Here is a 14,230-nt window from a genome sequence, read left to right as displayed (position 1 = left end):
TTATAACTTCCATATTATTTCCTAGAATAATTATCTGGGCAACATCAAATTTTCTCATTAAATATTTTGTTCATACGGGCAGCTCCTATATACTGGTGAAATAAAAAGAAATTCATAACATCACTTTTATTTACAGTCAACATCGACTATTGAATAAATAGCTATTAAATAAACATAAATTCCAGCTGGTTTACTTAAAAATCACTTTATATGATGGAAATAGGATGAGTATATAATTATTCTGAAATCTCATACATTTAATTATTAATTTTATGTAATTGTTATATAATAATATGATGTATGACATTGTATTTAACAAAACAAATATTTTTTCCATCATATCTTCACAAGCATACATTACAGATTATACACAATTCAAGACTTGATCTATACTTGCAAATCAAGTAATAGCTATATAAGGACTGAATTCCTAAGTTACATATCGGAATACAAATCTACTTTGCCTTGCCTTGAGCTGCAACAGCCGCCATGGCTTTTTTCACTGTTTCCTCATCTCCAAGAAAGACCATGGAATCAACTGGCTTCATGTCTTCATCCAATTCGTAGACAAAGGGAATACCAGTTGGTAAATTCAACTCCATGATGGCTGCATCACTAAGATCTAAAAATTGGTAATGTGTTAAATGGTATCTTCATCGTGTTCTATTAATAGGGCTCATACAGTCTTGGAGAATATTGTAATAAAGAATCCAAGAGCCATAAATCTGTATCTTATACATAAAATTCTCATGTCACAATGCTAGTTACCATACTCCTCCGAAACGGCTTGACCGATTTTTATCAAATTTTATATGCATATTCAGTAGGTCTGAGAATCGGCTGCTATCTATCTTTCAATCCCCTAAGTGATAAGGGGTGTCCACCCCAAAATTATTTTTTAATTTTTAGAATTTAGAACTTTTTTCTGTTTTGATTTTTTTATGATACAACATAAAAAAAATAGATACAACCCCTAATTTTTACCCCTCTACGATCCTTACTTTTATACGAACTCTTATTTTTATTATTGTAGATAGTTATTTTTAGTGAACTAAAATAATATTTCCTAGAAATAATATACATGGCTAAACAAATGTTTGCCAGGTCAGCTAGTAATCTATATAAATATGACATGCCTATAAAGAAAAATGAACAAGGAACCGGGAAGGAAGGAATCGGGAGTGAAAAATATTTCTTCATCTGCTAATACACCTTTTTTTAAGTGTGTCTTGCAAATTGTTTTGGTCGTAATGAACTACATAAAGTTTTAAATTTAGCACTTATTAGCACTTTCTAATTAAACTGAACCAAAAATACATGCCGTTATTTAAATGTTAATATTGTTAAATACTCACTATCTAAATGCTTGACAATCCCTCTAAGACTGTTGCCATGGGCTGCAATGATTATCTTTTTCCCTTCCTTTATCTTAAATTTAAAAAAAATTGTATTAAAGGTAATTTTGAGCATTTGACTGGACCAAAACTAGACTTTAGATTTAACTTATTTCAATATTCAAAATTAAATGAATTTAAAAATGTCTAATACTCTAGATTTCAAATACTTCAGAAATTAAAGATAATTTCATTGATTGATTGATGGATTGAAGATAAATAGAAAAGTAGAAGTAAACCATAATATGACTAAAATAAGACAGCAGACACTTAAAAACTGTACTGGCAAAGCATGTTGTTGGATACCCTGCTTATATCTGTACATCATTAACGTAAACACTAATTTAAAACAGTTTTATTATGTTTATTTGATAAAATTAAAATAAATTACCTGCGGCACAATAACATCATTCCAGTAGGGTAAAGTCCTTTCAATGGTAAGTTTTAGACTTTCAAACATGGGGAACTCATCTGGTTTTGGGTCACCAGCATAGCGGGGATCATTCACAATAGTATCGTAGTAGGGATGATCTTTCTCCATTGCTGGTGGAGGTACATCAAAACTACGACGCCAAATTTGTACCTAAAATTCATTAAATTTGCTGTGAAGATTTATCATACCGGCACTTATCATATAATTTATTTCTTTAAAGAAAAGAAAACAAACTTGGTTTAAATTATATAATTTTTACAGTCTTTATCTTTACTAATACAATAAAGAGGAGAAGTTGTGAAGTGGCAATCTCGGGACATATGGACCTGAATTTGATAATTCTAATAGAAAGCCGAGCAGGTTGTTAATGTTAAATATTTTACAAATTACTAATATTTAACAAGTTTATCAAATTGCAGTTAAACCCATTTATTAGTAATTTGATAAACTTGTCCCTAAATATATAAATATATATAGTATATTATAAAAGCTTATTGATTTGAAATTTGTTTGAAATTAATAATATAATATACCTGAGCTTCACCATATTTAGCAGCAGTTTCAGCCTTGTTTAAGCCTGTTAGACCTCCATAGTGCCTTTCATTCAGTCTCCAAGTCTTATTGATTGGAATGTCTGTTTGACCAATTTCCTTCAAGACAGAGTTCAATGTAATTTGTGCCCGCTTCAGTACAGATGTGTGGGCGACATCAAACTGATAACCTTCGGCTTTCAAAGCTTTACCAGCAGAAAATGCTTCTTCTCGTCCTGATAAAATAATTGCATAATTTCTGAGTAAAGTGGCTGAATAATATAAATACTAAAAAATAAATTCTTATCGTTAATAATACTTTTGAAGTAAATAGTCATAATATTTTTTTTTTTATAAAAGTAATTAAATTTTACTGCTAATCTGTTCTTAAGCATTATTGTAATAGATAAATAACAATAGTCCCTTTAAAATTAATAAAATGCATAAAGGGCAAAAAATAATAATTAACTAAGGTTTTTTATTTATGAAGATGATTATTATGAAGGATATTTTACAAATTTGAAGGAAAATATTGTCAGATTTTTTATTCAGATCAAGAAACAATATTCAAATGGTTTTAAGAAAAGAAATTAAACTTAAAAGAATTACCTTTGTCACTGAGGTCAGCATCGAACCAGCCACAGAATAAGTTTTTCTGGTTCCATTCGCTTTCGCCATGGCGGATCATAACAATTTTATACTTTCCACCCATTTTAATAATTAAAAATTAGACGATAAGTTTTCACCGGCCGGAAGATTTAGATTAGTTGGGTATCGTTTTACTTTCGTCCTCTATTTTGACATAGATGACCTTTTTGACCTTAATTCTAATTGAGAAGAGATTTGTGTTGCCAGCCGATTTTTAAAATGTTTTATTATAATATTATAGTTGTTTCAAGTTCTGTTATTTAAAGGCATCATTAAAACTTTATATGGTTTTTTTTCGCGAAGAAATTATTGTCGAAATTTGATTGACTGTCATATTAGGTAATTGTCAATAACAAAACATTGACTATCGCCGTTTGAGTTTTGACTTGAGTACAGATTTGTCAATTATCAGATTTATCACTTGAAAGTTGAATTTACGAAGTGCAAACTGTTTTAACATTTTATTGAGACTTATATAGACGAGAATAATATAATTATTAATTATTTTATGATATTATTAATGATAGAGAAATGCCTCCAAAGAAAACCACTTCCACCAGGTCCGTTTCTGGTGACAAAAAACCAACTCGCAGACGGAGAAAATGTGTAGTCAAAAAGTCTTCCAAGGTTTGCAAGGGTAGGCACATTGACAATATATTTTATAAAGATATTGTATTATTACTTCTGTAATGAAATTGTATTATTTATTTGATTTAACTTAGAGTCTGGAATGTCTATTTATGCTTTTCAAGATGATTTAGGTGCCGATATCGCGATCAGTTGCATAAAAGATGTAAAACCAGTGACCAGAGGCACAAAAAGAAAAGTTACCCAAAATAAAATTGAAGCTGTTAACAATGAGAAGGCAGCAAATGACAGTAAAAATTCTGAAAGAAACTCTTCCAATTATAATCAACCTGTTGCTAAGAAAAGAAGAATAACTCGTAAACTAGAAATTAAGTCTACTAAGGTTACCAGAAATTGTAAAAAAAATCCTCAAGGTTTGTTTTGCTTAAATAATATTATATATTAGATTTGCAGTACATTTATGTTGCCGAGAAATTGAATGTTTCATATCAATTATATTTGCAGCATATTATTTTTAATAAAAAACTTAGATAAATTCTGCTAAGTAATCAGTTTGTCTTAAATTGAAATGCTTTATTATGTAAGTTTATAAATTTAATCAATCTAAAGTTAGGCAGACAGTCGTGTGAGTATTAGTTATACTGACAATAGAGTTACTAGTTTAATTACAAGCTAAGTTGAATATGAAAACTTTAATAATTGAACCTATGTTGTGTAATACTTAAATGTTATTCACAGTAGGTTCTATGCTTAATAACAGTTTATGCTTATAAACAACTTCAATAAAATTATCTAAATTAATTTGTGAAGTCAATTGTATTAATCCTTCTTACATATAAACTTCAATTAGGAAGTGATGAGTGCCTTCACTATTATTCTATTTTCAGTTGAGAAACAAGGAAAGCGTGATGTAAAATCGAAAATTCTGACATTAAGACATAAAGTATTTCCTAAAGATCTTAAAATTGTAAGAACATTTGTCAATGATTATGTACCTGATGAAGTTACTTCAGTAAATGATATAAACTCAGTGATGCCAACAATAAATACAACCACTAAATGTTTTGAAGCTTTAACATATGATCTTAAAAAAAATCCAATTGTATTACTTGAAAACCTTGCTATAAATGATAATAGCATTAATATAAGAGATGAATCTAAAAAATCTTTGGAAAATAATAATCATTCGAATATTACTAATGGACAAACTAATTGTGGAAATAATAATAGTGACCTCAGTTCTGATGCTTTATCGCAAGATACTTTACCCATTAGAGATGCATCTCAGGTATTGGGATTAGACCAGTTGTTATTCTTAGATAACTACATATCAATGTTACACCAATATTCTGGATTCAGCTCTGAAAATAATGTTGACTTTTCAAAAAAAAAATTGCAACTAAATGTACAAACACAAGAATTAAAAAATATTACATTTGGAGGACTACTTAGAAGTGACTCTTCTTGTGGTGATTATGTTGGGAAAGGATCAATATCACTTCAAATAGATGAGAAAAAATTAAACAACACACCTGAACCAAATGCTAAAGAGCAAGTACCTGAAGCTGGTATAGAAAGATCGGATTATTACCCAGACAGTTTCATTTATACTGACGATGATGATGATGATGACACTATATCACTTTTTGCTGAAAGCCTTTCAAGTTTTGAAACTAACCCTATAATGTCATACAACTCTAAAGTAGGTAAATATGAACCTATTGTAGATAATAGAGATGATACTGCCATCTTCAAAATCCCAAAACCAGTAGTACTTAAACAGTGTATCCAGGTTTGTGAGAAACAAAAAGCTGACTCAACATCATTTGGATTATCTGAAGATTCTGGTACAAAAGTGGAGTATATGAAACCTGAAACAAAACTCGACAACATGTTTACTACTAAAACAACAAAAAGTCGCGTTTTATCCCCGGTCTTGCAAGGATCACCCTTACCATTTACATTTGTAAGAAGTGCTGTCTTTAGAGGCGTCTGCATTTTCAACATAATGAAAAATTGCAAGAAAAGCAGGTGCAATTTTCCACACACTCTTCCGACACAAAGTTTTGTAAGTGAAAAGTTAGTTGAATTGACTGAAGATCAATTCCACCAAGAATATCTAATGGTATGTAAGAAGGCTCAATTATTAAGGTTGTATGGACTAGTATATATAAATGAAGGTATTCGTCGAAAATGTTCTAGAATAGTAGTGGAAATAACATTAAATGCTCTAATTATTTTTGAACAGACCCAAGAAAAGGTAATAATAACTGAAATAGTGGAAAGGACATTGTTATATTTGAATCAAGTGAATTTCAATGAAATTTGTGACTTGCTGATATCAGAGGTTAAACCAGGTGTTCAAGTGTGTGATAAATTTTTGGAAGTAATAGGGCAAACTCAAAACTTCTCTAGGTTTAAAATAGTATTTGTGAAGTTGGCAAAGTTAATGTGTGAACAAAAAAGGACTTTTAACAGTGAAACAGTGTCTCAGATTGTAGAAAGGTTGTGTATTTTGCCATATTCGTTTGATTTGGCGCGGGCGGTATTAGATATGTTGAAGAAGACTGATACGGTAGTGTTTTGTAATTCAATGATTACTGTTTTCGAGAGAAAACTTTTGAAATTTGACAATCAATTGCATAAAGAATTTGTTAAGTTAAAAGACCAACCCAATCAGTGCATAGATGATGGTGAAACAATGTGGAATATATCTGATAATGCCATCAGGTACTCTCCTGATACAACAAACAGAGACAGTCTGGTAAGATTTATTTTATTTTTCAATTTATTGAAAGGTCTGTCAGTAGCAATATTATACTTAGTTCTATAAATCCCATTATTAATTTTACTATACTTATATATACAAAGACTTCCTCTTTATTACCCAACATCAATTTTAAAAAAAATTGATCTGTACACATAGTTAAAAATTGGATAATACTTGACTATGATTATCTATTTAGAGTAATTTCTTTGATTTGAATCAGTTTAATTCCTATTGAACAATTCAAGTTCATCAAGATCAGTTCAGTAGTATGTGAGATTTTTTTTATATTCATATCAAGATAATCCTGAGAGTTTTTAAGATATGGGTGTCCACAAATTTCTGTTAGGGATATGTGTAATTTATATACCTAGCAAAATGTTGACTAGTATCATCTTCCCAAGAAGATGTGGGCTTAATTTTTCATAATCACCTTTTATTGCTTAACTATTGAAAATTTTGCTTATTGCAATATGTTGAACTAAGTCTCATACACAATAGGAGATATATCAAATACACATATATGTCTGTTTTCAAAAACAGATAACATCACAGTGATATACAAATTTTAAACATTGAGGTAATTAAAAAAATATATTTTTATGTGTAATGAATTTTACCCTCTCAACTCGCGGCGTTTTCACAACAAAGTGCCTGTAAGGCATTACTTCCCTCGCACTCGAGGAATCAGCTGCCAGTAGAGCTATTTCCGAACCGATACGACTTAGGTCTTCAAGAAAACAGCGTACCATTAGGCCGGCAACACATCCGTAAGCTGCATTTTTTGAGTGATCCGTCTGCTTGTTTGCCCCACATATCCCATTAGGATCTCTGAATTACCTCGAAATGACTTACAAAAAATTTCTGAACACTTATCAAGAAAGGGTTTTTCGATTCTCTAGCGGCGTCAAGCTGATATCCCCCTTTCTTTGAAGCTGGTTAAATGTATTGTACTTTACAGGATAGACATGAGCATGTGGAAGTCGGCCTACCAGACCAATCTCAACAAAGTAGACCGCGTAGGCTATATCCTAAATTCGATTGGGGCTCTTCCAATCCTATGAAGCAACTCCCCAGAACATTCAGACAAGTAAATTATGGACAACCTTCGAGTCTAAGACCCCATAATCCATGGCAAAGACAGCCAAACCGGCATGTACGTCCAACGCCACATTTACCATCTCTAATTAACCTACGTTTTCCCTCACAAGTAAGTTGACTTACTCTATTTCCTTGCTTTGTGTATTAAACCGTGATCCATGTTGTATCAAATTATTTCAGTATAATTATTGAAGTGAAACTTCTTTATCGGGGTTGGAAAAAAATTTAGTGTAACATTTTTTCGTTACGCGTCACGTTTTTCGGTTACGCGCCATGTTCCTTTTTGAAGTCAAACTTTTTTATCGGCGTTGGAAAAAAATTTACCGTCACATTATTTATTATTTATTTATTATTTGTTATTTATTATTTATCATTTATTATTTATTATTCGACACTTAATATTTTATGACAATTAAATTAATTAAATTCCTAACATATCTTCCTTTTTCCGTCCCTATAAGTATCGGAAATCTAAACTTTTAGATTTGTATAAATATGAACAACACTTCAAGATTAGTTTGCCACTGAAGTTTAACTTCTGACATGTGTACTTTGTACACACACACTTTTTTTATTTTTTTATGTTGCCAAGTTCACATTTCAAGGATCGTCATGCCGAATGCTCGCTTAAATGTCATTGCTTGTGGCGGCGTCCATGCGTCGGGTTGTCTCTCTCCCTAAAATATACTAAATATGCGACATACTCGTGAACGGGTGCTACTTGTGGTACTTAAATTCGTGAATGCGGTGATGTTAGTTATTTCGACTATGTATTTGCGTGTTGTTCCCACGATAATGTTAGTGCGTGCTCCTCTTTCACCATGCCTCCTGCTGATAGAGGACAAATCTTTGTTTTTTAATTTATGTTATGATTATTAATTACTTATGATGTCATGTGGAAGGAATATGGTGTAATGGTTGCAGCTCCTTACAAACGTTGTGTAAAACAAAAAAAGTGTGTGCGTGTAACCTTTACGCGCGATTGAAGTAAAACTTCTTTTTCGTTGACGGCATATATCACTGAAATGATTAAATATTAAATTAAATAATAAATATCATATTATAATTTAATTATATTTATTATTCATGTGCTTTACAAAGATTATTCAAATACGAAGGTTAGATCAGCACATGTCAATATAGCCTTGTTATTGAATATTATAGTATGTCGCAATCGTCAGAATATTTATTATTAATTTACTTATTTTAAAAGTAGTAATTCAATAAGTATGAGATTTTCAAAAAACGTTGCATATTAATTTTTTTTTATTCACTTTGCTATTCTCTTATACAACATTGTTTTTTTATATAAAATAGACCAGATTTTTAGGATAAGTAAAATACGAAATTAAGCGAAAAAACTGGCCGTATGTATAACAAAAGAAAAGCAAGCTAGGATGGGAACCTTTCTGGTAGGGAGGCCCACGATGCTAAATGGGGATTTACTCGAGCGTCGTAGAGACCTATTGGGATGCAAAGCTTAGATAATAAGAAGAAAAAAATGCTATATGATATATACCTTTTCATCGGTGGGGGAAGCGGCTATAGATTGTTAAATATGTAAAAAAAAACTGTAGCATGGACATCCTCGAGCGCATCAGATATTGATAGCATCAATGCCCTACGTATTTTTAATAATATACGTATTGTTACGAGCTAGGGGATCGGATAGAAACGCCGTAAATCTCTTCAAGGGTTTATTTTCAATTAAATCTGCGAGGAATTTGTTAACACTAAAAACTGGAAATTACGCACAAAAGCTCACTAAATACACACACAAAACACTGTCATTAATTACTCTAATAACACGCACTTCACACAATACTTGTATTCACTATAATCGCACTTTGTCACTCCGGTGTTTATCGCTTGGTATCGCATTCAAAACTGAACTAACTGGTCGCGTTTCGGCTCGCTTATATATCCCTGGGAGCGATGTTCGAGAACTCTCTAGGCGGCAGCGCAACTGAGTAGCGATCGCACAATTCTAGAACGTGCGTACTAGCTATCTCTTTCGCACATTGCTCCGTCCTTGTCGTACGGCGTTCTAGAGTGCTCGGTCTAGCTTCGAGAAGGTTCCGATCTTCCCTCTCTCTCGCGTATCGTTCCGTCCTTGTCCCACACCTAGAAAATTCGTTCTAGAACATTCCTTCATCAAAGGGGTATAACCAGGCCTGAAAACGCCTGAAAACGGGTTTCCTGAAAAGTGTACCGTTCGACTACACGTGTTCCGAAACGGCCTGAAAAAATGTTTCAGGCTCCTGAAAACTAAGGTAACATTATGTAAATTACTATTTTCTAATATGTGATTGACCCTCTCCTGAAACGGGCAGAAATCACATTTCAGCCTGCTGAAAACTTCTCTAAGTAGTGGAAAAATCAAGAAACATTGCAGTCGACCCGTCTTCGTAACAGTATGTTAATCTGATCGTTTGCATGATGCGGGTGGTTGTATTTAAGGGTTGAAAATGAAAAAAAAAATAAAATTATCAAGCGCGTCAGATTTTCTAAGGGAGTGTTAAGTGCACCAAAAAAAAGCTCTCATCTGACGATTTCGATTTCGGCAAACCCACGGCCATTTTCATAATTTGCAAAAAAAATCGCAATTTTGAAATACTCAAGCGCGTCAGATTAAGATATATGTGGTTCATCTTTATGTTCTAAACGTACTGTCTCATAATCTGACGATTATCTAGAGGGATTCGCCTGGGCTGACAAAAAAAATTTTAGAAAAACGGTTCACCTAAAGGGCCATCCCTGCAACTTCCCGCTAATTCCATTCCTGGGCGCTTAAAATTGATATTTTGAGCTCGCTGAGTTCAAAGAAATAACATTTCTATGCATTTGAGCTCTCCCAGCTCGAAAGTCTGATAGAAGTTTCATAGAACACTATTTTTGGAATATTCAAACCGCAATAACTTTTGAATGGATCAAGCAATTTTCACGCGGTTGGCGGCATTCGACGCAGTTTTATCATCATCATAAGTAATTTAGCAATTTTATTTGATCGAACCACAAATTTCGGAGTAATCCCGAAAAAACACTTTTTCGGGTTTCTTTCGTTCACGATATCTCTCGAACTAATCAACCGCTTTTGACCAGCTTGGTGGCGATCGACGTGGTTTTTCAAGCTCAAAGGCGGATTAGTTTTTGAAGTTGATCGATAAAGAAACCACTTTAAAAAAAAAAACTTATTTTTTTAAGAATTTTCAAAATCTATCGGTCCGAATCGGTTCAAATTCACAGGAAATGTAATTTTGAGGGAAATATTTAGAACGCCGTTTAGTAGATTCCGATCGGTTAAAGGAAATGTAGGCATCACGCAGCTGCACGCATTTAACTTTATCGACGATTTTTTGTTATTTCGGCTTGCGGAAATCGTCAGATTATATATTTTTCATTATTCTTGAATTATTTCCTTCAAAATTAAAAAAAAATTAGCTACGCTCGAGAATGTCGAGATGACGTTTTTTTTTACAACTTTGTTGCCCTCCCCTTTTTTTCCGTCACTCTCAAATTGTCAGATTAGTGGAATATACACTTTTTAGGATGTAATTAACTCACCCTACCTTAATCTGACGCGCTCGGGAATTTCTGATGGTCAATTTTTTTTTACTAATCTGATCCTGTCTCCTTCACGGGTGGCCTTATATATGGGCCTCTTATTTTTTTTGGAGGTACTTAACTGGGTACAAGGTATCCCCCTATATATTAATCTGCCGCGCTTTAGTGAATCCCGAAATCCCCTCTTGGGCTCCCCTACCATTCCTCTTTTGTGGAATTTTTATTTTGTCACATGTTACTAGTATGGATTTTCATTTTAAATATAAATATACTAATTATAACATTATTACAAGAATCAGTATCAAATAAAATGTGTGAATGCTATCCTAAATAAACACTACCAAGTAACTGACTTAAATCAGTTCAAATAATGCACCACTAGATGGCGCTGACGGACTTATAAAACGCGCTATAGTTGTTATTTTTAAATAGCAGTAACTACACAGACGCGACTAGGTTGTAAAAAACCCGAGCCACTCCCTAGTCACGCCTAAAGAAGTTTTACTTCAAAAACTTGGCGCAAAGAGTAGCGGAGAATTTATTGCCAGTTTTTCTCCTCCGTTCTACGCCCTTGATTTGAGAACTGGCAGTAAATATAAAATTAGAAGCATTTATGGGAAAAAAATGTATATTTAATGTTGTATTTGTTTTCTTTTAATAATCTAGTTTAGCTTTGATAGATATCATCCTCTTACATAAATAAAAAATGTGACAAATGGGTTAAAAAGCCAAATAGAAGTAGGTAGTTTTTATGAATGAACTGAAAAATTTACGTCATTATACAAACGTTTCGACGTTTGTATATTACGATACGATATACTTTCTGCTAAATATTATTAAAACTCTACCGTTGTTTCAAGTGCTCGCATGGATTGTGACCAAAATGAACCGGTTTAATTAAGTTTTAATAACAAACGTAGAATCAGGTTGATTGTCCCAACATTTTAACTAAATTTAAATTTCGTGTACCCTCTAGATCCCTCAGGCATCCCATCCCAGAAGATGATGTTGATAACCAGATGGAGCATTCTCTATATAGCAAGATAGCTAGGTCAAGATATCCATAGTTGCTCTCCTCACTCTTTGAAATCGATTTTCCGTTAGTTTTTATATTTTTTTGTCTCTTCGTGTTTGTTAAGTTTGCCTATAAGTTATTTTTCTTTTACCAATGTGTCAGTGTGCCGAGCGTGTTGGCAAGCTTTTATTTATAAATAAATAAAAAAAATGTTAACCCAATATATGCATACCACAAATTACTTCTTTTTGTTCTAAAAAAATCAAATACATATTCATTATAATAATAATTGTTGACCTGTTATGCTCTTATATAATGATTGTTTATCACCATTGTTTCAGAATATACCTCGAAGGAAAGGGCCGTATCGATAGGTTGACTTTGTAATTAATATGTATATTAATTATTATGGTACAATTGTTTATAGCTCTGTGGTGATAAGTGTCTGTGGTGTTACGTATGAACTGTCTCTATTATCTTTGTAAAGTTTATCAAAGTGTGCATAGACAAATAGAATTTAATTGTGACATATTTTTTTTTATCTGTACCCTGAACACGAACTAACAAATTGTCAAAATTGTTTTAAAAAAAATTTGTCTACTGAATTCCCATCAGGCATAAATTTTTGTTGTCAAGACAAAGTGTTGCTCAATCTCATCAAATAATCATACAAAATAAAATTAAATGCAATGCAAATTCATACATGTAATATTTATTAATTCCTATTGCACTTTGTTCTAAAATTTAAACAGCCAACATACTAAACTGTATATACATATATAATACGCGTTACGGGTACTGTATGTTTATATAATAACTTGTTTTTTTCTATATTTGTTTATGTGATGCTTTATGTAGAAAAAAGGTTCGAGGTTGTACACCAAATATCTGTAAATATTTTTAATTTTGACAAGATAAAACTAACCGTGTATAAAACCTGGGACCTTTGCCTAGGAAGGAATAGGTTTTAATCTATTAACATGATGTGAATCTCTTTTCCTATTTTTACATTTAACTTCTGCAGTTTTTAAACACTTGACTAAAATTGTCGGCTTAAAAATTAACGAAAATATTGTTGTCTTTATTACATAAAATTTATAAGCTGTGAGAAGTTTTTTCTTTAGTGGGTCTTAGAGATAATTTTTTTCACATTTGTTGCCAAATGTACGTCTGAGTTTAATTCGTACAGTATTCAAATAGAATATCATTAAGCGTTAACTAGTCTTAGGATAAGCATTTTCTAAGAGCTTTATATTTTCTTACCATGGATATGCTATAAATTTAAATACCTCAATACTATTTAACTGGAAATGTTCTCTGATCCGTATTTACGGTCCAACATTCGTAGAACGAATTACGTTAAAGGGAGCGTTCAAGTATTACGTAACGCAATTTTTGGAGATTATTGACCCCCCCCCCCCATGTAACTCGCCGTAACGTTTTTCAGTACCCAAGTATAGTAAAAAGGTTTCGTGGCTCTTCAGTTACTATTATGTGGTGTAAGTCAAAAATAATATTAACAATAACGTGTAATTAAATCCCCGCCCCGCATCGTAATAAAAGAGGACGCACACGCGCCCATCGTCGAAACGGTGTGCGCAACGTCGTGTTGGAATTTGTCCCTCAAGCTCCGGGCGTTGATCGTATCTAGTGCGTGTAATGCCAGCCGAGTTTTAATTACAGTAACGTATTAAATAAAAATTGAGAAGTTGCGTTTAGATGAATGTTCAATTTTCAAACTGTCACAATATCGATACGCGAGAGATCGCGGTCGTGTTTGATGCAGTTTTATGTCCCTCACAGTGGTCGAGCATCGAACGTTTTACAAAATGACCCCCCCCCCCAAAATTCGTTACGTAATACTTGAACGCTCCATGTACGGCATTGGAGCGTTGCCAAGGTTGTGTAGTAACTAAGGGTAGGTATTAAACGAGATTTTTTCATTTATTCATTGTCGTCGATAATTTCATTTTCTTCGTTAATACTCCTCCAGTCGATGTCCTGGTCTTCTTCAATATCGCCTTATTCGTCAGTTTCTGATAAAAATAAAGAATTTTATACAATTCTGAATAATTAAAAAAATATGGACAATAATTTGTCATAATAATAACATACCTGATTGAGTTTTGAGCGAATCACTAACATAACTTGGTAGTTGATCTCCTGAAAACCATTTGAATTGGTATTTGC

General features: G+C 32.5%; 2 protein-coding genes across 3 annotated transcripts; one reads left to right on the top strand and one right to left on the bottom strand.

Annotated features, from left to right (window-relative positions):
- Positions 1-111: 111 nt before the first annotated feature.
- LOC125054033 (phosphoglycerate mutase 1) lies at positions 112-3,216 on the bottom strand. The gene is made up of 5 exons (XM_047655693.1): positions 2,967-3,216; positions 2,361-2,593; positions 1,786-1,977; positions 1,356-1,428; positions 112-622 (listed from the first exon to the last, which is right to left on the bottom strand). The coding sequence occupies exons 1-5, from the start codon at positions 3,067-3,069 to the stop codon at positions 456-458; spliced, it is 768 nt and encodes a 255-aa protein (XP_047511649.1). The 5' UTR covers positions 3,070-3,216; the 3' UTR covers positions 112-455.
- Positions 3,217-3,336: 120 nt separating this feature from the next.
- LOC125054031 lies at positions 3,337-13,148 on the top strand. 2 transcript variants are annotated; one of them, XM_047655688.1, is made up of 5 exons: positions 3,337-3,642; positions 3,767-4,006; positions 4,481-6,357; positions 7,322-7,570; positions 12,382-13,148. In XM_047655688.1, the coding sequence occupies exons 1-5, from the start codon at positions 3,537-3,539 to the stop codon at positions 12,412-12,414; spliced, it is 2,505 nt and encodes an 834-aa protein (XP_047511644.1). In that variant the 5' UTR covers positions 3,337-3,536; the 3' UTR covers positions 12,415-13,148. The 2 variants fall into 2 exon arrangements, with proteins under 2 accessions (XP_047511644.1, XP_047511643.1); XM_047655687.1 differs by having other exon boundaries at positions 3,758-4,006.
- Positions 13,149-14,230: the final 1,082 nt, after the last annotated feature.

The sequence above is a fragment of the Pieris napi genome, chromosome 11, assembly GCF_905475465.1.
Source record: "Pieris napi chromosome 11, ilPieNapi1.2, whole genome shotgun sequence".
In the NCBI taxonomy this organism is placed as follows: Eukaryota; Metazoa; Arthropoda; class Insecta; order Lepidoptera; family Pieridae; genus Pieris; species Pieris napi.
The sequence above is the reverse complement of the archived record's forward strand: the minus strand, read 5'-3'. Positions and strand labels throughout refer to the sequence as shown.